Genomic DNA, 25,602 nt, shown 5'->3' with positions numbered 1-25,602 from the left:
ACGAAGCAAACCAGGCAAGCCACGCCGTATTCATCTTGAGCCGTTGATCTTGCGTCGGCAGCCAGGGCAGCAAGATGTCACCAGCCAATAGAGTACCACTGGGCTACGGGAAACCCTCTACTAAGATTCCCTCTGACTCAAAAAGGCAATACAGATTAGGTGGTTGAAGTGAGCTTGGGATCATCATGTTCGCGAGCATGCATCGCAAGCTCAGCTCCGGTCGACTCTACTCCACCTCTCGCCATTGGCTCTCCTCTCAACCAAAACCCGTCACTATCAAGAATCATGGAAAGTTTGGGAGCTGAAGGATTGCCTAATCAAGATCATGGATTTATCAGACGCCACGCGATGCTCTTTGTTATCAAATGCTTGTCTGTCTCAAACACCCATTAAGTCGTTGTATCGTCCCAAAATCTTAACGGCCCATCCCTTCGGATTTTCCATCTCTGCGACTCCTGTTATTTGTCTTATTCCAAATCTATTTCAGGACCCTGTCGTATGTCCTGCCCTTGACTACTCCGCCACCCATAGCAGTCCTCACGTTGCGCTTGAATCCCTCTCGGTTGTTTCGCAGATCCTCAGCTGCCTCCTTGTTGAGCGGGTCCGATGCGTTGGGTTCGAGGAACAGGAACTGCAAGCATATTAGTCACCAATCCACAATCATTTTACTTCGTATTTCACGTCTGAGCAACTCAAGACGCTTTTCTTTCCAGACTCCATACCTGCAGGCCAACAATCACAGCATTCAAGTTCAGCACTGGCTTCCAATCCTCTCGTAGAATGTTCAGGCAGACCTTGCCCTCAAGATCGATATTGGGATGGTAGATCTTTTCTCGGCATCGGACTTTGGGAGGCTCGTGGGGAAAGTTCTGGTTTATGGTGAAATCGAAGGTAAAGCGGCTGCCTCGGTACATACCCTCATCAGGGTCGATCGTGAGTACGAAGTTAAGGATGTCATCGGGGTCGGGGAACTCTGTTTTCATCGTCGATCCGAGGGAAAGTTCTGAAAGATCTGTTGCAGCATGCGTCAACCTCTTCATCCTAAACACACCGCTACACGTCAAGGTCTGGACAGGATGAAGCATACCTTTTTGCACGCGCAGCTGAGCTGCAGTCACCTTCTTCTTCTTGCCACCCGTCGCCTGGCCCTCTGCGTTCTCTGCCTCCTTCTGCTCCTTTTTCTATACCACTGTCAGTGTCTAACTGGCTGGTGGCGGCTGGTAGATAACTCACCATCGACCATATCTTCAACATCGTGGATGTGGGGGGCCCAGGTTTGGGCTGTGTCGCTATGCGCTGTGGAAAGACCCTTGATGAGATGACAGAAAATGGAGTGCGAGAGCCCAGGCACGATACAAAGGTGAGGTTGTAGGATAGTGTAGGACAAGTAGCACTGCAAGATTCCGAGAGATTGGTTGTGAATACGCTGAACTCAGTTGCGAGAAGGATCAAGTCGTGCTAAGTGGAAAAGGTGATGATGCTTGATAAGATAACACGGCGTAAGGCAGCCACAAGCCTAATCCCTGAACCCCACCGAAGTTTAGGCGATACCACCGGATTGACGTATCATCGGTCGTATGAGTGAGCACCCGATAAGGTAGCCAATGGGAAGAAAACACAGGCAGCAAGGCAATATTAACTATCAAAAAAAATCATATCATTCAAATGCGTCATAAACCCCCAGGGGCAGATGCCAATCTGAAAAAGACTAAATAGAGATGCATTTGCTCGTGCTCAGGTCTGGTCTGAATACCTTCACTTCCAATGTCCTCTTTTGTGGATGTCCCTCCATTAACTCAAATAGTCAAAACCCAGCGTACGTTACATAACAAAGGTATCCGGTACAAAAATCCAGTTTGTCTACTATGACAAGTGCCAGTACTTTCCCGTACCTGGCCTCTCCAGAAAAGTGTGAGTGTCGAATACAACGAGCGTAGGTACGCACGAAGCTTATCGTCTCGAAAAACAGCACATGATACCAGTCCTGCCCAGGAACCACAAGAAACCGGCAAAACGAACGAGCGAGAGCACGGCAGTAGCGTACAGAAGGAACTGGAAGTAATGCGCCTTGCGTTCTGTGGCAGGTTCCTATCAAATTGTTAGTATAGACCACATATCGCATAGCCTCAGGAAAACTTACACCCCATCCGAGGTTATCAAACTTGTCGCTGGTAATGCAGACAATAAGGAGAATGTTTCCGAACAACCAGCTGACGACGAGTCCTGTTCGGAAAGACTTGTAACCATCCTCAACATCGGCCTTCTCAACCTCTTCCTCCTCCTTGAAGGGAGCAAGAGCTCGGCGGACAGTCTGCTCGAATTGACTGTCGATATCCTCCTGCTCCTTCTCAACTTCCTCGACAACAACCTCGTTCTTCTCACCCTTGGTGACGTGGGCAGAGGGAAGTGCCTCAGCCTTGTCTGAGCCCTTGGTACCCCAGGAGACATCGTGCCAGTTGTTGAAGGCATAAACCATGAGAATGTTGATGTAAGTCGACATGAGAAGTAGATAGTAGGGGAAAGAGTGGAACATGTGCCAGGGATCGAGGTACATGAACGAGGCAACAAAATTGAGTCCATAGATGGTGATAAGAGCGACTAAAATAACACCTCCAGCGCTTGAACCACCAAAGAAACTGTCAAGGAAAGCGTCGGTCGAGGCGAACGAGATCTGGTCTCCAATGGGCGTGTCAAAAGCACGAACAACCAGGTAGGCTGAGAGAACCAGGATGTAACCCTGAATGAGACTGAAGACCATGAAGGAAGCGATGTATGTGAACTTGGAGCCCTTGGGCCTGTTACCAAGAGCCAGAATGAACTGGAGCATGACGAAGGCTAAGTAGAGGTACTGAAGCAGGGCATTGACGACAGGTGTACCCGTGTCGCCGAATGGCCAGGCGTGTTGACCGGACGTAGCCTTGGGAGTACCCACAAGATCCATGATAACGGATGTTGTAAGCCAATAAGAACCAAGAGAGAACCATGCGAAGAGAGTGTTGAGAGTGGTGTAAATGAGTTGAATGTGGAGGAAAAACATGCGGATGATGTTATGACCCGACTTGTACATTCGTCCGAAATGCATCAGTGAGTATAGCGTGGCAGCGAATGAACCGTTGAGCCATCGTCGACGTTGACTAATGAATTCAGCTGCACCCTCGGGCACATCTGTTTCACCCTTGGCAGCCTTGATATAGGACAAGTGCCACTTCTGGCCAGCCTTGGCGACCAGCTCAAAACAAAGAATACGATCCTCGGCCAAGAACATGTTCTTCTTGAAAATGTTCATACCATCGATACCCTTCTTACCAAGCATCTTAGACAAGGTATGATCACCATGGAAATACTGTTCCAGCGGACGGCCCATGATGGCTCGAAATCGGTAGGCCGAGAAAGCACCAGGCAAGACAGAGACATAACCAAAAGAAGACTCGAGAGGCTTGTCCAGAATGTTCGAAATCTTGTACTCGAAGTTCTGGACGGCAACGAGGGGGTTGAACAGTTTCTTACCGCCTTTACCCAACATAGCGTGAATTTCACCACAAGCACCTCCCAGGTCCTTATCGTTGTAAAATCCCTCCCAAAGAGCAAGGAGAGATCGGGGACTGGGCTTGGTACCCGCATCGAGCAGGATACACACCTCAGGATTCAAGATACGGCCGAAGGCGTTGAACAACCATCGATGCGAGTTAATCTTCTTGGTGTTCTTCTGCTTCAAACAGAAGATCATCTGAACTGGCGGCAAGTTCTGTGAGCCTTCGTTTGTGGGTCGAATAAGCTGCTGGTTGGGCGTGACGGAAAGCTGGCTGGTGTATTCGAAGATGTGAGCAACAGTCTCCTTGCCGTCGACATCCTTCTTGATAACACCGTCCTGGTACACGCCGACAGTGGCAAGGACATCCAGGGTGTTCTTGTCAGCCTTGTCGATACCATCGAAAACCAAGCATACAACGATCTTCTGCCAAGCTGGGCCGCCCTTGTTCCAGAAGGTCGACTTCTTCAGGTTGACGATGTCGCGGATGTTCTGCATGGTGTGATGCAGTGTTCGTGCGAGAAGAACCTTGTCTTCGTTATAGTATGTAATGGCGATCAGCAACTCAGTGTGTCGGTTGTACATGCGAGGTCGCAAATCGTAACCGTTCTTGAGTGTGAAGTCGTTGGGATCACAGGTGGCAGCGGTATATCGCATCTTATGGAACTCTTCGGTACCACTCTCAGCGTCGCGATACTGAGGCTGGACAGCATTCTTGATCGCACTGGGCACAGGGTAATCAATGCTCAGAACTGAACCCTGAACCAGCTTGATCTTTCGGGTTTTCGAGCGGCCAAGACCACCGCCCATCTGAGGCTGCTGCTGTCGCTCGACCCAGCTGTCTTCGGGATCGAAGGCAGAGTCGGGGCGAGGGAAAGGGGCAGCGGCGTCAAGGTTACCAAACTGACCAAAGCTGCCTCCATCACCATATCCAGTAGGTCCCTGGCCAGGCATGGTTGACGAGGCTCCAGGGGCATAGGACTCAGTGAGACTGTAAGCAGAGACGGGGCGGTCGGGGGGAGTGCGGGCGCCAAGTCGATCTTGGTCGTAACCCGAGTTCAAGAGGCCGCGGCCCTGCTCCTCGTCGTTCTCTTGAGGGGGGAGATGGTACTGCTGGAGAAGAATTAGTCCTTGTCGTTCAGCATTAACCTATGGACAAAGAATGTGCACTCACGCTTCCGCCAGCAGGAAGGTCCTGCAAAGCATGTCCTCCATACTCCTGATCACGGCCATTGTACGCCATGGTGAATAGTTATGCTCCCGTAGGCGCTCAGCACTGTTAGGATTCTAGTCAATGAGCTTCGGATAAATGATGCGCGAGAGCGATGCGAAGTGAAGATGGTGTTGTGAGTTTTTCTCTAGTCGAGATAGGAGCTGAAACAGGAGGAAGGAAATGCGAATGGTGGTCACGGGCAGCCACCTATTGAATAGCAGTGGCAGCTTAGCAGCTCTAGTACCTTGGCCCCAGCAACAGTGAACAGATACAGTAGGAAACTTGAGGCGCCAGCCTCAAAAGAATGGTGATAGTTGGAGCGGGGGGGAAAGGATAAGGAGGATGAAGTCGAGGATAGGAGGGAAGAGGGATAATGAAGGCAAAGAAGAAGGCTAGTGACAGGGTTTATTTTTCTCCTCTCCTCTGAGAAAATGTTTTGATGAAAGGCCCTGGGAACGAATCTCGTTTTGCTCCACGACTGGGCTCACAGCTTAGAAAGAGAGGTAAGAATAGGGGACTCATCTCGCGCTAAGCCTGCTGAGCCACTCCACTCCGCCATAACTTGGTACTTGGGGGGGGCGAGGATCCATCCCATCTCCAGCTGCCATCCCTGTCAAGAATCAGATACCCGCCCTCTAAGAAACGAGAATCTGACTGCAGTGCATTTTGGGCTGGTGAGTTCCCTGATGGCGATTCACAGCCGTTGACGACTAACGCGCAGATATCCTTTAACCTGGCTGAGCGTTGAGACGGGCATGCCGTCAAACTCTACTGGCTTTCTGCACGTTGAAGCATTTCCCAAGGGCAGAACAGACCCAAGAGGCTTGCGGCTGTAAACTATCGAGAGATCTACAATCTACACTGTACGAATAGACGTGTAACTGGCTACCAACGTACGTACAGTACCGCTAGATCATCTCGTCAGCATTGATCCCAAAGCCAGCCAATATTTCAGGGCGGAGAAGACGGCTGGTTCTTCATTCAACTTTCATAACGAAGACTTCAGCCACCGCAATATCAACGTTGGTCTGCTCACCGTTCAATCGGCCTCTTTTTTTTCCCACCCCGTCTTACAGTTTACTGGAACCAAGTTCCTTGAAATGAGGAACTAGAGTGCCACAGATTATGGAGATAACTACGGGACCCTGGCACTTTGCATTGTTGTCCATCCAAAGACCATGGGGCATGCCACTGACAGGAGATGCCCGATGCCTAAAGCTGAGAATTGTCGGGTTTGCATCTGCATTGCTGCTGAGGCCTGGCGCTTAGCGTTTGCTCAGTACTAACTGTGTTGCACAGTACTCTGCTGTTTCAGCGTGTAGTTTAGCAGCTTCTGCGGGGGACGAACGTAAAGTTCCAGAAGCCAAGTTAAATACCATTTGACTCCCCTTTTCTTTCAACCGCCGACTTGCCGGAAGATCGTCATCCCCTTTCTCCCGCCACATGCCCTGCGCATCGTTGTCTGGTACGGGCAATGGTCCCTAATTTCCCCCCAAAGGCACGGGCTTTGCAGTCTGGCTCCCTCAGGAACTTGCAGGCCAGTCAGCCATCACCTTTCGTTTGGGAGTACCCGCACCCAGCCCTGTTGGCTTACGATCCTTTCCCTTTGACATCAGCCGCTGAGCTACTGCAAGCCTGCTCACCTGCACGACTTCTGGGCCATGGCAGCTAGTTCGCCAGAACCCGTCAGCAGTCAGATTTAACCATGTCCCGAATTGCTGCTTCGGTGCTTGGTTGCTGACCGCCAACGCAGAACAAACAAAACGGGCTTCATTACTCAAAAAGAAGCATGTGTTTGTGTTACTTCCCCTCTCTATCCCCTATCTCTGGCAAGATCACGATTGGTGACATTCAGATGGTTGCTCTGCGGCCAATCTGAGGATTCCTCCCTTGTTTTGAGGTTACTTGGCTAAAACGCTCGACTGGGTTAGTCTTTTGTCCGAAACACGACAAAGAATCTGCCACAACAAAGCACATGTTCTAAAAATAGCCGGTCCTGTCTTAGCGACTTGAAATTAGCTGGAACGAGCCGACAACTGGCTGGACTTGCTCAGCCTGGTTGGTTAGAGACATTGATGATGCTGCGGCGCAGGCAGGGTACGTACATAGTTTGCGGTCTTGTCCGTTACCTGTTCCTCTCCGTTCTGAATTCGATCCAATCTCGGACGAGTTAAAGGTGAGATTTTGTGGCCCGCCATTCTGAGTGCATCTTGCTGTGGTGAATTTACAGACAAGGCCACCAAGTAGCGGGCTTTAAAGCTCAGTTGTTCTCAGCCGAGCCAACGTCTAATGCAAAGGTTCGGAATCCTTCGTCCTCACGTCAGCTGGCAGTCGATGAGAACCTCGGGCTCCCCAGCCCTACGGTTGAGGCATGCAGCTATCGAGCTTATTCAAGCTGTTCGCATTTGTTGTGTCCGAGATTCGTTGGACATTCGTTACTTGATCTCTTCATCTAGGATATGAGCTCGTGCATCCAACGCAAAACTGGTCGCTGGAGATCTTCTGGTAGATCACTACATAGCAATGCTTTCGCTATCGACAGCATTCAATTAGCCTTGCACAATCCCCGGTACCCTCAATATCGAGCGGCCTGTGGTCCCCATCCTCGGTTGCTTTTCCGAGACATCGGCTGGTTCTGATTCAGTGATGAGAGAAACATAATGAAGCCCGTGGCCTGGATGCCAAGATCCCAATGACTGCTACCCTGAAGAGTCTCGACTAGCAATGCAAGGGATTATGAAATGTCTGAGATTCCCAATACTGTGTGGTGCTGGAGCAGCACGTACTATATCTATTCAACGGACTAAATGTTGGCAGAGAATAACGACGAAATACAGTCAATGATTAATTTACATAGTAAATACCGTGCACGGGTATCCATCACTTGCCTCGCATTCCCATAACGATATAACGATAGATACTTAGGTCTTGCGTGAAATCCTTGGAGACGCCCGACACAAGTCTAGCATTACGCACTACCACATGGCAAACAAATCGACATACTGAATCCAAACAAGAACACAGGACTAAGTTGAATACGCAACAACGAATTTACATATTCGGATTCCGAAAACACTGCAAAGTTACTGGACTGTCGAGAAGTTGGGATCGAGGGTACGAAAACGGATAACCTCACGAGTTTCGCCCAAAGCGTAGATTTGACATCCTGTAGTATCCGACGATGAAATTCATATCTGGTGCTGCAACATCTTAATATCATAGTTAGATATCGGTACAGATCCCCTGCAGATAACATAATTGAGAAACATGATGACTCCTGCAGTGGGTCAGGGCTCTCGATCATGCCACAACGGTTGAGCTGAGGGATATCTTCGCTTTGTTAAAGACCCGACGACAGGGTGAAGTATAAGTGAATGTTGCCAAGAAAGAAGCGAGGTCTAAGGTCAGATTGCAATGTTGAATTATGATTCGCCAATTGTGATATTTGATGTAGGCCGCCAACATGAAGCCCCAGACATTAACAGCCAAAGAATAACGGGTATGGCCCTGCTGATAACATTTGTTAATTACACAGGCGAAGCTAAAAGTCGGGCATATTGAATTCGCCGTAAATGCATTTATGAGCGTTACTTCTTAATAATCGAGCCTAAACCTCGAAGATGGAGGGGCGATGGCGAGGCAAGCTTTTTCTCTTGCATCGGGAGTTTGTTGTTTCGGATTTAGGGACGCGCGTCTGATGCAGACAATGCGTTTTCTGCAGAGTCCGCCCAGGTCTGGTATGCAAACTCGTGCCACTGTTGAGACTCTGTATCATGGTTGGCCAGAGTTACACTCACTGAGCATGGATGGATTCGGGGAAACAGGCTGTAACTATGGAGTTCGGTAGGGTATAACATTTAACGTATAACGGACGGGCTTATGTTTGTCTGTCCTAATTCTGCCGTCACGTTGTAGTTAGAGTCTTGGACCCGAAGTTGCCTCATCTCCTCGAAGCAGAATCGAGAACCTCATGAGTGGTGCGTTATAGACTGGGTGATTCTGCACGATGCCGTTTGTTCGTGTTCACCTGAAGCCGGTTGATGGTTTGCGGCACCTGAATTAATGGCTCAACGGGCGGCACTGGATCTAGGTCCAAATCGACTGGTTAAGACAGTGTCTGGCCAGGATCCTCAGGGGTTTCTAGCACTGCTTAGTGGATATCATGCAGGGGTACTGCAAGCTTTTCCATAAGCCAGTCTTCACCCACGGAGCCACAATATCAGGGGCTCATGTACAGTGCGATTAATTTAACTGTTTCGCCATCGCTGAAAGAGGCAGAGTCAAGCATCAACATCCCTGTTGCACCATCTCCTCGTGCTCCAATCGATGTCTCGCACCCACCAACAAAGCAAGTGCGTGTGTGTGCCTCTACTTTGACTTGACCTCCTCCCACCTCCCGCCGCTTCCCGCTTGTGCAGTTGATTTCGCTCCTTCATCGTTCTTTGCAACCCCAGACGATCGCATCAATTTCTCCATCGACGGCCAATACCGCCACGCATCGATTTGAACCGAATCGAATCCCGAGAGAGAAGAAGCCCGGCTTTTCTTTCTCGTATTTTCTTGTTCGATTCAATCGCCCGGTCGATTATGTCTCCTTGCGCCTCCTAACCAGCCTTCCTTTTCATCCGAGCTAGCCTCTGAACCTACACTCGTTTCTCACTCACCTCACTTCGACTATCACGGACTCGATTTTGGATATTCATCGACTTATTCTGCTCGTGCATATATACAGGAAATCGACTACGAAAAAAAAAAAAAAAAAAAAAAAAAACACAATCTCTCCTTCTATACCCTTCCAAGCCCTGTCGCAGATCACCATTCGAGTCAGCATATTGCCAAGCATTGTTGATAATCCACAACAACTTTCTTCCTGACTGATCATCCGAAGCGATCGGCGTATCTCAACAGCCAAACATCATATATCATCTCATTAGCTCCAAAGTCTTCTATACACAGACGTCACCATGATGGAGAGGTCAGGATACCTCGTTGCCAGAAACCTGGATGAGTTAAACCATGGTAAGTCAAACAGAGAGTTGCCCACATGTTCAGTTTCACAGCCTCTAACAATCGTCCCTAGCATTCCAGCTTGTCCCTCGAAGCAAGGACTGTGTGAAATGTGATGATGATGCACAACTTGAATGTCCAAAGTGTGCAGATAACGAAGTCTGCCAGTTCACCGTCCCCCTCGACTGTACCATGTGTGCTACATCCTTCTGCGAAAAGGACTCGGACAATTCCAACAATAGCGGCGGCGGTGGTCCAAATGTTGGCGCTATCGTTGGTGGTGTTCTCGGTGGCATCGTGGTCATTGCTATTGCTACCTACATAGTATGGAGATTCTGTATCAAGCCGAAGCGTTCGCAGATTCCTACGTCTATATACATCGAAGACACAGACGCCATTCAGAATGAGAAGGATGCTGCCTCAAGAGGAACTCGCCCGCACTCTACACACACCGTCCACTCAATCGCATCAACAGTCCTCACACGAGCATCAAACATCATACAGATCGCATATATCCCTGGCGTCACAAACCGAGCGACCCCGACATCGCCAAACGTTCTTGTCCCTCCAGTCCCACCGATCCCTATGCACCATGCCGAGGCCAACCGGGGCCTAGGACACGACGACCAGCATTTCTTTGTTCCTGGCGATCTCCGAGACTCTACTTACTCGGGGCTGTCAGGCTACTCGGACCGAACATCATACGCTCGCACCTCTTACGCACCTCGATCCAGTGTGGCTTCTACGATTTATGGAAAGCAGGCTCAGGTGCTTACACCTGCCCAGACTGGAATGCGAGCCAAGCCCACCGTTGTCAGTGTCAAGTCCGTTGGTAACAACAGCGGCGACATGGTAGCACCTCCAGTCCCGACGATTGACTTCGAGAAGTTTGGTGGCGGCAGGCCCAAGAGTGGTGCAAGTGCCTTCAGCGTCGGCTCAACGTTCCTCAACAGCGCCAACACTGCTACGCAGGCTCGTGCACAGGTGGTCAAAGTTGGAACATTGAAGAAGGTCGACGTGGGAAGCAAGACAGAATCAGACACATCGTCATCAACCATGGCACCATCACCGCCAACAACACCAAGCGGCCGCATTACTAGAGATTCAAGCATTACCGTTATTGAAGAGTCGCCCTCTGTAGACCAAGGTCCCTTCTCGGACCCCCCAGAGCGATCTAGTCCACAAAAATCAAACAAGGCCCCTAGCCTTGGTGCCGTTATGGAAGATTCAGTAGGCGAGGATGACAAGCCTCTGACTCTTACGCGGCGAGACAGTAGTCCTTTTGGGGACAAGCACGCGACAAAAGAGTAACAGCTGCATCACTCTACTCTGATATAGCGCAACTTCCTCACGAATATGTCACGAATCTAGCCGAATGTTGGTCAAGGGACATGGACTAGAATCTGTCTTTTATTTATTTTCTTTATGTTATATTCACTTCACGTCAACTTTTATTGGACAGACAAACACAGAATTGTCACGGGATATGGCACCCTTTTTTATGTTTATATTCAGGATAGCGGAGAGGGACTTTGGTAACAGCTATGGCGTCTTGGAAAGAGGGCCGTGGCAACGGCTTCAGGGATGCCTGTAGGCTTCGGAAGTCTCTATGTGAATATTGAATAGAGATGATTCTATATGTTTGTGTACCCATGATGGATGCCATCCCTGATGAGCCCTCAACCTGCTGCGACACCTGGAATATGCCCTGTAGTACCTTGTCATGGGAGACATCAAGGATGCAGACATTCATCCCGTCGCCTGTCTCTGTTCACTGCGAATGATTGTAGAGACAGGAGCATTGATGCCTGCGCAGGAATCAAGACACAATGGGAACATGCCGAGACTGGTTCTCATTGTCACATGGTGCCCCATGCTCGGTAGCTTGGGTACCTTACTTAGTGATAATGAGATCCATAGTCTGCAATCCAAGTAGGACCAGACCTGGGATGAGAGGTATTGTAGGTCATTCGTTGATTCTTTTCTTTCCCAGCACCCTGGACTTTCAGGTTTTGTCGGTACTATTACGTTAAGTATGGATTTTGTCACACCTGACATATTTGAAAGCCGGCCTTTCCCCTCACAATCTGGAGGCTATTGCCCGAAGATCGTCGTGCCTAGACTGTCGATCTCGTGAGGTTATCACCATGACTCGGCCGATAGACAGCGCTGCCTATTGGTCACTGAATTGATCATCTTTATTGCAACCATTACATCGCAACTCGCTGAAGAGAAAACGCCAATTCGATTGACACCGTGGTCCATATCAAATTTTGCAGGCTTCTCAAGGATTATACGAGGGGAATATTGGTCGCTTGGTGAAACGTGCTAGGGTGAAAGGGAGAGTTTCATAGCGGAATGGGTCTTTGGCGTAGTTGTTTTAAGTCCTTTTCGACATGTTTATTGGAGAAGAGTTTCGAAACATCTGGTTCAACTGACTAGTTGACCTACGATCTTTACCGTCATTCTGTCGCGAAACAATACCCTTGTGCATGAATGAATACCTATCACATCTGGGTAGCCCTCCAGCCCATAAACTTACATCTTCAAGGCGAATACATCGTGTCCTTACCGTGACACAATTGTACCCCAGGGGTTAGAGTGAAATAGGTGTCGCGAATGCGGGTGTATCCGTAACTCTGGACATCTAGTTCAAAGCCAACATGTTGATCTTTTGGTCGAGACTGGTTAGCAGAGTTGGCCGAGATTATCGGCGTCCTTGGATCCGGCAATGTCTCTTGACATGACTTGTGAGGTGGTCGAGTTTGCTCCAAGAGCTTGTCATGAATGCCAATGCTATTGTAGGTAGGTAAGGTATTGATAAGTTTGTCACTGCGTGGTACATGCCCTACTACTCGCCCAAGTTCAGTGTCAATACATGAGTCTTGAACCACGCCGTCTCTTCTGTCTCCTACAGGGCTTCTCCTTGGTCTTATTCTGTCTCTTCTCTCAACCCTAGCTTCGGAATTTCTCATCCCCTGTTCCCCGAACACGTTACGTTTGATGGGTTTCTTCACCCTCCACTTCCCTTAGGTTGATTCCTTTGGATGGCTGACCTTCCCCTTCCGTGCATATCCCCAGCATCCATCCATTAACTTGAACTGCCCGTCACAGTTGAGTCCTTTTCACAAGTAATTAACTATGTGTGTACACTGCTTGCCAAGTAATAGAAACAAGTACAGTCGTAATATGCCGGGTGTAACTGCCACTCGCTCCCTTTCGCTCTGGGTCATCTTAAACGCCCGCTGCTAGTCTGCTGTAGCCTCCGGCTATGACGCCTGTCTGTATTCCGGTCCTCGTCCGCCTCTACGCCGTCTCTGCCAGACCCCGACACGGGACGGCTTGCAGGTACCCAATGGCTTCGGGGAGCAGTCTATCCGACGTGTCTATAGTATCCATACATACATACATACATACATAGGTAGTAGGTGATTTGCAAAAAAGAACGCAATACATAGCTTCTCCTATCCTCATGTAGCGCCATAAGCTTCCCTGGGTTAGACCAGACACGATGCTACTGTGGCTCACTTCCAAGGATGAGTCCTAGTCATGGATCTTAATCCGAAGCCCCTGCGCAATTCTTCGAGAAAACGAGGCCGGTAGTATCGGCATAGGCTTAACCACATGGAAACTTTGTTCGGCACTTGTCCTGTCACTGTGAAAGCCTAGAGCTCTACCATCGGAATTCTTGTGGGTGAATGACTAGCTGTCTATATTAGCAACAAAGGGACCATGTTCAGTAATCCCAGCCCTAAATTCGATATCAAGTTGATGTCATGGATGTTGGGTTTACTCTATCATCATTAGCCATTACTTCCAGCTAGGTCCGTATCAACCACGACATTGATGCTTCCGTAACAAAATGTGAAGCGCCACTGCGATAACATCCGCAATGGGTATAAACATACGCGGCACGCAGTCCATCTTTCAAATGACCTGTTCTACAGTGCACCAGGTAGTATGTAACCGAGCTGTTGATCACTAGCTGCATATAAAGCCCTTCTTCCTTTTTCTATATCACGCTTTACTCTTTGGCGTCGTTGAGAAGTGTCATGGTTCATGACAATTACGTGGGGTGAATGATTTGATAACTATCACATAACCCGGGAAGCGTGGGAGTGGTGTATACAATGGCCATCCTCCAGCCAAGGACAGTAAGTGATGAGCTACTGTAGCTGCTCATGAACAGAAGTATTCCACAGCGTCTCCATTGCTGATGGGGAACCTTTGTGGTTGAACATCTACTTGTAGCGTAGTGCGAACTCGTCCATTTTCAACTGCAACAACACCCCATTCATATCACCCACCCACGTTTGCACACTAGCAAACCCCACCAATTTCGCTATCAAGATCGATCTTTACTTTACTGGATTTCTGTCTTCATTCAGGTCGTCGTAGGGCTATGCCGCGTGTGTTGCAAGAATTTTTGAAGCAAAGTTAGAACAATAACAGGGAGTAGCCTTTTGTATAATGACGATAGATGAGATAGCATCTCCGATCAGCTCTGTGCTTCCTAAGCATCAAGGCTCGCATTTAAAGTCCACCGGCAGGGAACATGGTTCCGAGTCCTGCTCGATAGATGCCAAGGTACGCCGATGCTAACGGGGCTAACACCGTTTTCATGCCCTTGGTAAATGAGCCAACATGACACAAGACACCAAAGGGAGGGGAAATCGGCCGTTGCATCTTTGTTGGGTCCCTTTTTTTCCCCTTAGAACAAACATCTAGTACCTTTCTGACGGGGTCCTAGTCCGGGCCAGGCTATCAGAAGGAGCTCGGGTTTTGCGAATATCACCTGTTCGTGATAGTGACGTGACTGCCACTACTAGTCTTTGCTTAAACAAATGTAGATTACTCACTGTATACGACTCACAATTTCATGAGGTTAGACACTGCGTCGGAATGACTCGGGAAATCATCCAAAGGCAAGTTGAAAGTAAAAAAAAAAACATGACCCGAGATGCGAATCAGGATTGATGGACATTCTTTTATCGCTGCTCTATTCTGTAGTGGGTTGATTGATGTTGGGAATTTCCAACCCCATACCAAGATATTATCTCCGAAAAGTTGACGATTAACCCGAAATCATATGTAAATGGAAACCCTCGATTAAGTAGTGGAGATGTTTCCGCACGGATGTGAGAGCCAGCTGATAGGTTGCTGGTTGCAGAGGAATGCCATTCAAATTTTGGTCGTAAATTTGCAAAACAAATAGTAGTATAAATGTCAACAGATAACCTAGCGCCCCAAGAATATGCCTCTTTTTGTTCGTACGCCGTGCGCCGGTGCGGAACTGCTTCTGCTTCTGCTTTGGTTCGTCATTCGATGCTGCGTCGTCATGTCGCCCTGCTTGTTGGGCAATTGGCCATCTAGAAATCGCAGAAAAGTAATAAAGCCCGTCTCTGATCTTATCTTCTCCATACTTCCCACGGTATCTCACCAATCATCTTCAAATCATTGGGCATATCCTCTGTCAAGAGAGATGAGGGATCGCCTCATGCGTATTTCTTGACGTTGGCCTGTTGTCGTTGGCGAATCGGTCTACTCGTTCGCCTCATTTTCCTCCTCTTAACTGATAGATTTCCAATCCGTAATGGGACGTATCCACTCATAATACCACACACTTGGACTTGCTTCGGTCCTTGTTCCTATTTCTGTGTCTTTCGTCTCGATCGCCGCCCCTCGCATCTCCGTTGCCTGTTCGCGTCCGACCGCTCGATCTTTCCGAGGGGCGTGAGGCTTGTTGTCGTTGACGACGTAGGATCCTAACAACGTCGTAAAACGCCTTTTCAACGTTGATGCAATTTTTGGCCGAAGCTTCTACAAACTCGCAGCCGAGCTCACGGGCGAGAGCATGACCTTCTTGCGTTGAGACCTCTCTCTCAGTGACTCGGTCGCTCTTGTTACCGACAAGCATAATGGGCACGGGCAACTGCGGGTTTGCAGCGGAGATAGGAGACCCGGGATAAGACGGCGACGAAGCGCACGATTCTTTGACTCGTTGGATCTGATGGTGAAATCGTTTGATGCGAGTGAAGGAGGATCGTGATGAGATGCTGTAAACAAGAACGAAGCCTTCGCCATCACGGATCCATTGATCCCGTAGTGCCGTATATTCCTCCTGCCCAGCGGTATCGAGTACTTCGAGCATGCAAGGTTGGCTATCGATGACAACCTGCTTTCGGTATGAATCCTCGATCGTGGGGTCGTACTATTACAAAAATGTTAACCTCAATGTCACAAATAAAGCGGAAACAAAACTGCCATGTCTAACTTACAGTCTCAACAAAGTGCTGCAAACATAGCTGAATGGTAAGAGCTGTCTTTCCCACACCACCATCTCCCAGAACCACCAACTTGTATAGCACCATTCGTCCAGCCATGATGATGGCGACGTCGAGTAAATCGACAAAAGGTAGAGTCGATAAAAGAGGAGAGAGATTGGGTCTCGCAGGAGAGAAACACGAACCAAGCGACCGACGGACCGGAGAGGGGGAGGGTGGAGAAAAGAGGGGGTGGTCGGTAATGAGGCTCACAAGATGCAGTGTCGATATATCCAAGGTGGTTGGAGGTTGTGAGGTCGAGGTCGTCTTCACGGGTAGTAAAACAGAGGCGAAGGTGAGAGACGGAGGAGGGGGTGGCTTGATGGAGCAAAGAGCTGTGACCAAGCGAAAGCGGCGGCAGTGGCAGTACCAGTAGCAGCACCAGAAAACGTAATGGAGGCAGGTAGGTACGGATGCTGTACTCTAGGTAGGTATGTGCTGACTTGTAGCGGCGGCGGTGGGCGTCAAGGCGTCAAAACGAGGGAGCTGGGAGGGCGGAGGGGGTCGACGGCAGTGCAAGGCAAATCAATGCGTAGCGATGAATGCAAGGCTCAAAGACACGAGGCAGGGCGCGGCAAGGCAGCTACAGACGTCGACGAACAAGCGCCAGTGGCAAAAAAAAAGGAACGCACTGGACCGGGCTGGTAGGGACTGGTAATAATAGCAGTCTGTTTGTGAGTTTGTAGTGTCAATATCCGTCCAAAAAAAGAGTTGGGAGTGGACAAGAGGTAGATGTTTGGTCTAGGTCTAGGTCTAGGCGTAGACGTGGAGCTGCTTGGACACTGACTGCTAAGGTAAGGTAGGCAGGCAGGCAGGTAGGTATGGAAGGTGAGTTACTGGACTGAAGGACAAATGGAGGAAGTTGGCTTGCTCTTGCACATTGGGCTTTGAATTGGGATTGGGAGAAGACAGCCCAGCCCAGCCCACCTTCCAGTCAAGCTTAGGTGGAGAACCTTTTTTTTTTTCTCTCTTGCCTTTTTTCTTCTCTCTCCCTCTCCCAACCTTACCCAAATGCTTGAACATACTGTAGTGGTACTTTCACTCAGTGCTAGCAGGCCCTTGAAGGTGGGCGCCCTGGACTCCCAGGTTGCAATCGAGGCGGGGGCGCCAGGTTTTACCAAATACCTGGGTGAGAGGTATCCATGCGATGGAGACGCGGCAGCGGTACTCTCTTCCTAGGACCCAGAGGAGAGGCTAGAGGTCCTTGGAGGGGCCCTCTAGGTTCCCTAAGGGGGATCAGCAACCAGACAAGCCACTTCACCGTGCAGACGGTCTGGTATCTTGCGTGGAGGATTTACATTGACCAGAGGTACTCCCTTTTAGACTGTGCACGTTTACGGATAAACCTACCTAGCGTGGATGGGGAATGCAGAAGCACACCCAAGATCAAAGATGCCTAACTCACTATCTCATTACTCCAGTCTAATCCCGTATTTCAATTGCTACATAACCCGTCACGGACAGCAGAATAGGGGATTCGTCGCCGTGGATCAATTGACGAGAAAATCCCCTACAGACAGGCAGCTTAGCGAATACCACGAGCTACCCAAGTCCCACGAAATGGAGCTGCCCTGGCCATTCATGGGTAGGATATCGGTTCGGTGGGTGCCCCGAGAAATGGGAGAGCGAGGGTGCTGTGCTAGGCTCCTGATAGGCGAGGGATGAAGCCGGAATGGTGAAGCGGTGGACGAGGGGCATGCCCTGGTCACAAAACTCGCTGTTGAGCGTCTCCATTTCCCTCACCCTGTGGTGTTTATACCCATCACACCCAGAAGTATGCATTCTCTTGCGTGCCGTATCCTTCGATTGTTGAAAAGCTGTAGCATGAAAGCGCCTGGGACTCTGCAACAACGCGGTTTCTTGATCATGCTTAAACTCAAGGATGTTCGGAACTCAAACCCAGATGGGTAGGTAAGGTATTGTCGATTTATCCAAGTAAGGTACCTATCAATCCGGGCCGTTTTAGGTTGTATGAAAGACTTGTCCTGCCTTCTGCCAGGTACATGATTGAGTGCCACCTTCGTCAGTAATGCGACTTCTGTTGTGGCTATTATTTGGAGTTAACAGCACATACTAATAGGTGGTTGTTCATCGGCGGGCACCCGGGAGCCCGGGTCACGGCTCGGTTGTGTCGCGGCGGGCGGAGGACTCGACCGGATCCAGGCAGCTTTACCAGGTTCGGTCTTGGTCCGTTGCTCGTACTGTAGGAATGGAGTGAATTGGAAGAGTCTTCCGTGCTGCTCTGTGGTGTTGCTGGGTTGTGACAGTAGCTTAGCTGAAAGAACCAACATGAACTTGGCCTGGCTAGGACAAGAAACACGCGTTGCCTGTCTGTGCCTTTAGTGGTTTGAGTGGGGAATGAAAAGATTTGTTGTCACTGTCGTAATTCTACTGAAGTCTTTTGCAAGATCAGTGTGTCTGGTGTAGATGGTTTGGCAATGCACTTTTTTCTGTTGGAACCTCCACCTGAGATTTTGTGACGAAGGATTTGATTGATCGCATATGTTGCATATAGTCGTATCTATCGGCCGTCATTTAGTGATCAATCGAGAAGTAAAGCTGGAAACAGTTTCCCGGACTGCCTTCTCTTTTCACAATGGCTTCATATTATTCCTTTCTTCCATTTCTCGTTTGTTCTGTTTCTCAAATCAGCATCCTTGTTCTTGTGTAGTCGTCTGCATGCTGCTGCAGCCCAGCCCACACACAGGCCAAGCGGTCGCAGGACGGACAAGTGGTGTGGTTGTGTTCAGAGGGACAGGGTCCTTGTCTCCCCGGGAAGTCCAGTCCCATGGAGGCATAGTCGTATTTTAAAGAGGACCAGCCTTGGAGAAAAGGTGGTGGCCTGTGCGGAAGCCGCTCCCAGCTCCCAGCTCCCAGCATCCATCAAAGCTCACGTTTCTTTCCAGGGAGCTCTTCCATGGATGCAAAACTGATAAAATTACCTACCTACTCCGTACCACCTAATTAATACCTGCTGTTCCCGACAAGCAACCTACCTTACCTAGGGAAGCTTCTGTATACCGACAACGGTACATTTCCTTCATTTTCGAATAGACATGCTCTCTGCCAGCCAAAATAGACCTATTACAACTCCACTAATCGCCCAGCCATGCCCTGAGAGAAACAAGCATCGCCTAAGCACCAAGCTCCATGCATTTCCAGAGCCGCGCTTGTCGAGCTCCCAGTGACAAGTGACCGGCATTGATCACTCATGGGTCGTCTTGGATCCAATCCTTTCCTTTCGGGTTCTTTCAAGGGACCCGGCGCTACTGTACGGAGTGCTAGGACGGGATTCCACGCTCCTACAAGGCACGGCACAGCAGGTAACGTCTTTGGCTGTTGTGCGTTACGTCCCGTCTGCTCTGGGGTATCTCGACCCCTGTCACTTGCTGATCTCACTCATCGGCGAGCTTTTGATTCTCCACCAAAGTTTTGACATTGGAGAGACAGAGGAAAGAGAGGAGGTTGGATTTGGAGAGTCGAGCTGGTTGGGCACCAGACGAGTGGACCAGCCTCGGGAGGGGACAAGATGGAATCAGATCTCTTGTGCTGAAAGAATTAATGAGAGCGTTTCAGCGATTTCAGTTGTCACAAAGGCTTATCAATATCAAATAAATTACAGGATCCTAAAATCTAGACCAGACTGGCCGACCGAGTCCTCAATGCGCCAAAACCAACACCAAGGACGTTACCATCGTTTCTTTGCTTTTTATTACTTCCCGCTAACGGTGTCCGCGGCTTTAAGACACGGCAAAACTCATTACTTGCTTTTGTGGCTTTTGGCGATAGCATCAACATCATGTTTTCCACTGTTGGGATGGAAAACGAGCAAGCAGACAAGCAACAAATCCCTTCACTTAAAATCAAATTTTCCCAATACTCTGCATCCTCTTGGCATCAGCTAATCAGTCCACCACGTAATCTTCCAATCTTCCGAAACACGACTGCCTGCCCTTCTAGAGAAGCATGCCCATGTCAAATACTACATGCATGGGGATTGATATTTCACCCGTCTCGGTATTCCATAGAGACCCTGCTTTTTTTTTTTTGTTACCGGACTCACATGCTTGACACAGACGAAGACAAGCTTCGGGCTACAGCCTACCTGTGCATACGATCACCAGCCACTCAATCAAATACGTGACTTGATGGATAGATCCATTCGAGTCTGGACACCCGATGCTAACACGAGGATCGAGAAACGGCGGCGCCACTTATGGTCTCTGGGAATTTAAGCGTCCGCGGGACCAGCGTTTATCTTACCTCGTCACGCCAGTCAGGGACCCTGTTCGTGTTCAGTTTTCACACAAGGGACAACTAAGGTAAGTCCACTGCTTGCATGGCATGGCAGCTGGGACATTCAGGGGCTGATGAGCCTCAGCGACCTCTAAAGACATTATGCTTGTTCCGTTGGCTCGGAACGAGTCCGTCTCCTCTCGGAAGTGATATCTGCATTCGCCTTACAGTATCAATCTCACTGCATCGTCCTGAACGGGAATGCGAGAGTATGCCACGATGACATGGTGCTCCACATCACGCGAAGGTTCGTCATAGTTGCACAGACAATGAAGGCAGCATTTGGGTCAAAGTTTTGCCACTATTGAACTTCTCTCAACGTGGTCAACGTTCAATTGAACAATAACACGACTGGATTGGCTATATACTACTGTACTATGTAGGTGCGCCAAACACTCCATCGAGACCAACCTACCCCCCACCCTAAACGTGCCAGCCGAAAGCTATTGTGAACGTCTCGATAGCTACCATAGTAGGTAGCTCACCAATCAGTTCAGAGGCCCTTATTACAACGTCAATAGGGTCAGAAAAGAAAAGAAAAGAACACTGAAACTTATTTCCAGACACGTCAGATCTCATGTTTCGAGCAGGACTCTGCGGCTACTTCTTGGCTCATGGCTCTCGGCCCTTGAAGCCATCCCGGATCTCGCACACCCCAATCGTGTAGGACCGATTGACACCCCATGGTCACATTTTTCCCGATCACACATTTGGGTAATTTCCCAGTCTCTTCTTTGATCCGAAAACGCCATGGAAAAAATAACAAGGCTAGTTAAACAGCCTTAACTTGAGAGGGAAACTCGTATGTTGTCGGGCCGTTGTCATCTATGGGGTAACCAACGTTTCCCCAGACTTTCTATGGGTGCAGCTTGTCGTCAACCGAAAATTGGATATCATTGGCATCTGAACGACAGCCTCGGTGGATATCAGACCCAAGACCGGATATCATTTGCCCTGTCATGTTGGCCATGTGCTTTGCCGCCGGATGCTCCTCTTTTTGTTACTCTCTGGCACATTGTAAATGAGACCGACTAACTTACGGGTGTTCGATCCGTTAAGCCCAACCAGTCACAGGCTGTGTTATCTGGGTTACAGGTTCATTCAATGTGCGGGGAGAACAATTTCATACCCATCTTCGCGGGCGGGTGGGATTTAGCATGCGAACGAAGGTAGTAAAATATTAGCAAGGTTAAGTCATTCAGAAACAAACTCTACCTATGGTTGAATACAGACTTGGACTATATGCTCGTACTGTAAGAGCCGCAAAACAAGGTTTCAATAGGGCGTGTTTAGTTCAATGACAGGCTCACTTGTACGCTTTGAGTCTCTCTGCCACCTCGCTTCGATCGGAGGTGCTGGAAAAACTGCTCATTCAAATACCCAAAAGTTCAGCTCCAACACTTTCTAGATATAGATGCCGACTGGGTCACGTAGCTCTCGTTTGCTCGGGTTCCGCTAGGCCTGATAGTGAAGGCGGCTGAGAAAACGTATACAGAATTGGCTAGAGCCGAAAACACCAGCTCCATGATCATGGGGTTGTTCAAGTGTTGCCTTTATCCACTTGCGCTCATGTCGTAGCAGGTTTTGGAGATCGGCGTTTGTGTGATGTACTCGGATCGTATGGTTGTAAGCAGAGAACTAATGATCAACCTCATTCATATAAGCTGATTTAATAAATCTCATGGCATTACTGGAAACAGAAGTCTTATGGATGAAGTCCGAATTGGGAATCAATGCACGTGAGGTCATATGACTCCAAATAGCTTAGACGAAAGCTTCTATGATACTAATGATAGAACAACGATGTTATGTAACGATCCAAGTGGCTCTGGGTTGAGCACAAGGCTCCGCTGATTGAGTCTCGACCAAAGGCAACTCCGAATTCATGCTACTCAGCACTTAAATGACCAATAACAGCAACACCAGCTGCTCGAAACTTTGCGACTATTTCATGCCAACTCCTCAAGTCTCTGAGCCAAAGCCAGAAATCCTTGATCGTCTTCCGTGATCCAGATATCGACCCATTCTTTGGCCTTTTGGTACCTTTCATCCTCCTTATCCCAGGCTTCCTCTTGGGGGCGTTCGACATAGATGGTTCTCAGGCCACAGGCTCTCGCGGCCTCTAGATCGTTGAGGTGCGCTGCAACCATGGAAACTTCATGAGGCTCGAGTCCCAACTCACGTGCAGCACCAGTGTATACGGCTGGGTTTGGCTTATAAGCTCCGAACTTCTCTCCTGAGAGGAGAACCTGAAAGCCTAGGTTTCCAAAATCGTTCAGGTCTCTGAGTAGCGAGACATTGCCATTGGACAAGGTGCTGGTTTTGTATGTTTTCCCAAGCTCATGAATACCGTCTGAGGAGTCATCCCAAGGTGTCAAGCGATGCCAGACGAGACTCAGGGATTCAATCTCAGTCGGGCTGTATAAGTCAGCTAGATCCCATGCCTTGAGAAGCTCGACTAGACTGTCGTGGTGATGCTGATCAATGGTCTTCCAAGTGTGCTTTTCCGGGTCAAAGCCTCTTGTGAACTTCCCGTATGAGTTCCTCCACTCCTGCGCGAAGCGGCCCCAGTCCTCTTCGGTGAGCTTCTGAACACGAGCTTTGACATCTTGGTTCAGGCCGGAGGAAGTCTTGCGATAAGCTCGAAGCGTGAGTTCATCGGTTACAGATGAGCGCCAGTTGACGACGGTCCCAAAGACGTCAAAAGTGAGGGCTTTGACTTTACTAAGCGGCGAGATTGCTCCTGGTGACATTGTGAGCTTTTGGTGTGGGTTGCAATTTCTTTGTGTATTGTGAAGAAGTTTTGATCTTGTATTTGTGTGATTGTAGTAGTGTTGGGTGTTTACAACATCTCTTTCCTAGGAACCTACCGTACCTATCTACAGTCGCCCGTCACGTCACATGATGCCTACGCCCTTCGTTGACAGCAGGCATAAGTATGATGGTGAGGGTTGCCGAGGCAATCAATGCGGGAAAATGGATATCGAAGAATCGGCGCTGACTTGCACTGCGAAAGTGAGACTATAAGGTATGATCATTGAGCATATTGTTTGTGATCGTACAACAGAAACTTCGATGTTATCTAGGGTATGCCGAGTCGACGTCCTTGAAACTAAACACCTCATTGTCACTCTTCAGTCGTCCTTCGGGCTATGATTTAACTCTTCTCTAAACTCTGGTACTTTATCTAAGATAGTACTCATTATTATGTTGTATTTTTGGGTGACAGAAATACAGTATTCTTACCGACTAAAGTCATGGTCCAGTGGTGTGGAGTGATATCACGAATTTTGTGTTGCACCAATTCAGTCAACTGAGGTAGCATATCAGAAACATCTTTCCAAGAGATAGAGAATACTCTTCCAAGGCAGAAAATATCCTAGAATCGCGAAGAAAGAGATCAAAAAGACCCTAAATATCATGATTATTGCTGGCTCGTGGAGGATTGTATGCGACGCATTGCATCACGTATACAGCACATGCCCCATTCAAGACCTGTAGGTAATAGGAACAATAGAAACCAGTCACAAAGAACGAAACTTACTGAGCAGAATAGATTATGTTGAACATAGTTTGTGACCACCGCAGACGTGATTCATAGCCATTCTAAGGCTTATCCCACAGTTCCGAACTGACGTCAATATGGATTGACACGCATGTTTCCCCTATAACCATCACCGTAAACCATCGGCTTCTCAATTCCATCATAGACCGCCATTGCCAAGTATTCTTACATATCAACCATCGATACCGGATTATCTGGATTACCATCAGTAAACATCAGACAAGAACATGGATAAAACAATGAGGTCCAGCCTGGCTTTTGCAATGCGATACAAACGATTATGCAGTACCACCGCATTGTTTGGCGACACCGCGTGATGCAAATCAGGTTCTACCACATTACCGCTCCATGTAGCTGTATTCGGCTCGAATTAGCAACGGCGTGATATCTCAAGCATGGTAGCCATATTACCACGGTTTCATCAACGTAGCCGGTGAAAGGATTAACACATATATTCCACGTGAGGTGTTACAAGATTGCAAAGAAATCACTTGTAACACCATGATACAATCGGGAGACCGTTCATATGAGTATATATCCGAGTATTTGTATGAAACACACTTAGTAGCTTAGGCTTAGCTTGCGAGTTTAGCAAAATCTTGATCATTGCGTAAATTCTCGTTGTAGAAGACCCCCCGGGCTTCTCAAAGGCCTTCACACAGTAGGTAGAATGAGTGCCACATAAACCGTTGCCAGGTAATGAGCTGTTTCTAGCAGTGTTTGTTATAGCAGTGATCTTCAGCCTATGCCTCGTCGACCTGCAAGCCTGGAAAGACCAGGCAGGAGGTTACCTGAGTGAGACTACATTACTAAATGCAACAGTGATTGCACAAAGTATTGCCGTGAAGTATCAACAGACGTATCCAGTAAGCCCGTATAAGCACCTTGCAACGTGATATAACATATTTGATATAGCTCCCAGTTTACAGAGTGGGTAACAACCAACTCCTTGTCCTGCCTATCCTCAGTTGTTCAAGGCACAGAGGAAACAGGGAATTAAATGCATTTACAACCTCGTTGGCTTGCTTTACAAACTCGTAGTATTGAGGATATCTCGTGGATATGTGTCCACTCATTGCTCTATGCACTGATCAGATAGTCGCAAGTAGTTGTTGAACAGTGAGTTTTATAAGATTTGGGGAAAGTTCTTAGGAATTTTGAGCCTTCACAAGGTCACATCTCAAAGAGTTGAGTCTGGGACATGGACAGTTCTTCCTATGAACATGGGCTTAAGGCTCCCAGATAGCAAAGCATAGCCAGCATGTTGCATAGGTATCGTTGGAGAGTTTGATGACCGTACGACAATGATGCAGTTTTCACGAGAATGTCTGTGAGTTGTTTCCTGTAGATTCATATGGATGGGTCATGGGTTCATGAGAAGTGAACTGTGATATCCATGCATATTAGTCTACGCATGCTAAACCGGATACATAATCCATGTTGAGCATGTACATAGCAGGAGACACTATGTATCAAGTTAATTGAGCTGCTTCTTTCTTCGCCGTTCAACGCTTGATTGCATCGGTGCCCCGAGGTCCGTGGACCATGTCCATTTGCTTTTTCTCCGAGTCGTATCAGATCACGCCATAAGACAGAAAGTCAAATAAAGACCAAATTTTCACATTGTGTTATCTTTGCCGAGTTGCCTAGATATATCTCGCCGAGATAT

The 25,602-nt window shown here is 48.6% G+C and overlaps 5 protein-coding genes across 8 annotated transcripts; 1 reads left to right on the top strand and 4 right to left on the bottom strand.

Moving 5' to 3' along the window:
* Positions 1-96: 96 nt before the first annotated feature.
* FOIG_07230 (NEDD8-conjugating enzyme UBC12) lies at positions 97-1,555 on the bottom strand. The gene is made up of 4 exons (XM_031206690.1): positions 1,234-1,555; positions 1,088-1,181; positions 723-1,012; positions 97-631 (listed from the first exon to the last, which is right to left on the bottom strand). Exons 1-4 carry the CDS (start codon positions 1,252-1,254, stop codon positions 479-481), a joined length of 558 nt encoding a protein of 185 aa, XP_031063809.1. The 5' UTR covers positions 1,255-1,555; the 3' UTR covers positions 97-478.
* A 50-nt stretch (positions 1,556-1,605) lies between these two features.
* On the bottom strand, positions 1,606-5,257 carry FOIG_07229 (chitin synthase). 3 transcript variants are annotated; one of them, XM_031206688.1, is made up of 3 exons: positions 4,704-5,257; positions 2,141-4,642; positions 1,606-2,088 (listed from the first exon to the last, which is right to left on the bottom strand). In XM_031206688.1, exons 1-3 carry the CDS (start codon positions 4,770-4,772, stop codon positions 1,951-1,953), a joined length of 2,709 nt encoding a protein of 902 aa, XP_031063807.1. In that variant the 5' UTR covers positions 4,773-5,257; the 3' UTR covers positions 1,606-1,950. The 3 variants fall into 3 exon arrangements, with proteins under 3 accessions (XP_031063807.1, XP_031063808.1, XP_031063806.1); XM_031206689.1 differs by having other exon boundaries at positions 2,141-4,639; XM_031206687.1 differs by having other exon boundaries at positions 1,641-4,642; positions 4,704-5,188.
* Positions 5,258-9,050: 3,793 nt separating this feature from the next.
* Positions 9,051-12,334, top strand: FOIG_07228 (uncharacterized protein). The gene is made up of 2 exons (XM_031206686.1): positions 9,051-9,761; positions 9,823-12,334. Exons 1-2 carry the CDS (start codon positions 9,707-9,709, stop codon positions 11,058-11,060), a joined length of 1,293 nt encoding a protein of 430 aa, XP_031063805.1. The 5' UTR covers positions 9,051-9,706; the 3' UTR covers positions 11,061-12,334.
* A 1,433-nt stretch (positions 12,335-13,767) lies between these two features.
* Positions 13,768-16,960, bottom strand: FOIG_07227 (protein Ras-2). The gene is made up of 2 exons (XM_031206685.1): positions 16,028-16,960; positions 13,768-15,960 (listed from the first exon to the last, which is right to left on the bottom strand). The coding sequence occupies exons 1-2, from the start codon at positions 16,130-16,132 to the stop codon at positions 15,358-15,360; spliced, it is 708 nt and encodes a 235-aa protein (XP_031063804.1). The 5' UTR covers positions 16,133-16,960; the 3' UTR covers positions 13,768-15,357.
* A 3,488-nt stretch (positions 16,961-20,448) lies between these two features.
* FOIG_07226 (uncharacterized protein) lies at positions 20,449-23,263 on the bottom strand. 2 transcript variants are annotated; one of them, XM_031206683.1, is made up of 2 exons: positions 21,409-23,263; positions 20,449-21,359 (listed from the first exon to the last, which is right to left on the bottom strand). In XM_031206683.1, exon 1 carries the CDS (start codon positions 23,119-23,121, stop codon positions 22,318-22,320), a length of 804 nt encoding a protein of 267 aa, XP_031063802.1. In that variant the 5' UTR covers positions 23,122-23,263; the 3' UTR covers positions 20,449-21,359; positions 21,409-22,317. The 2 variants fall into 2 exon arrangements, with proteins under 2 accessions (XP_031063802.1, XP_031063803.1); XM_031206684.1 differs by having other exon boundaries at positions 20,449-21,356; positions 21,409-23,253.
* Positions 23,264-25,602: the final 2,339 nt, after the last annotated feature.

Source organism: Fusarium odoratissimum (genome assembly GCF_000260195.1).
Source record: "Fusarium odoratissimum NRRL 54006 unplaced genomic scaffold supercont1.10, whole genome shotgun sequence".
NCBI lineage: Eukaryota > Fungi > Ascomycota > Sordariomycetes > Hypocreales > Nectriaceae > Fusarium > Fusarium odoratissimum.
The sequence above is the reverse complement of the archived record's forward strand: the minus strand, read 5'-3'. Positions and strand labels throughout refer to the sequence as shown.

What these genes read in the sequence shown, in the direction of transcription:
- FOIG_07226 (XM_031206683.1), bottom strand. Translation starts at nt 23,121, where the DNA reads ATGTCACCAGGAGCAATCTCGCCGCTTAGTAAAGTCAAAGCCCTCACT.
- FOIG_07229 (XM_031206687.1), bottom strand. Translation starts at nt 4,772, where the DNA reads ATGGCGTACAATGGCCGTGATCAGGAGTATGGAGGACATGCTTTGCAG. An exon ending in ACCTTCCTGCTGGCGGAAGC is followed by an intron (nt 4,643 to 4,703) that starts GTGAGTGCACAT and finishes ATTCTTCTCCAG; the next exon opens with CAGTACCATCTCCCCCCTCA.
- FOIG_07227 (XM_031206685.1), bottom strand. Translation starts at nt 16,132, where the DNA reads ATGGCTGGACGAATGGTGCTATACAAGTTGGTGGTTCTGGGAGATGGT. An exon ending in TGCAGCACTTTGTTGAGACT is followed by an intron (nt 15,961 to 16,027) that starts GTAAGTTAGACA and finishes TTTTTGTAATAG; the next exon opens with TACGACCCCACGATCGAGGA.
- FOIG_07228 (XM_031206686.1), top strand. Translation starts at nt 9,707, where the DNA reads ATGATGGAGAGGTCAGGATACCTCGTTGCCAGAAACCTGGATGAGTTA. An exon ending in CCTGGATGAGTTAAACCATG is followed by an intron (nt 9,762 to 9,822) that starts GTAAGTCAAACA and finishes AATCGTCCCTAG; the next exon opens with CATTCCAGCTTGTCCCTCGA.
- FOIG_07230 (XM_031206690.1), bottom strand. Translation starts at nt 1,254, where the DNA reads ATGTTGAAGATATGGTCGATG. An exon ending in TGTTGAAGATATGGTCGATG is followed by an intron (nt 1,182 to 1,233) that starts GTGAGTTATCTA and finishes ACAGTGGTATAG; the next exon opens with AAAAAGGAGCAGAAGGAGGC. An exon ending in CTGTGATTGTTGGCCTGCAG is followed by an intron (nt 632 to 722) that starts GTATGGAGTCTG and finishes ATATGCTTGCAG; the next exon opens with TTCCTGTTCCTCGAACCCAA.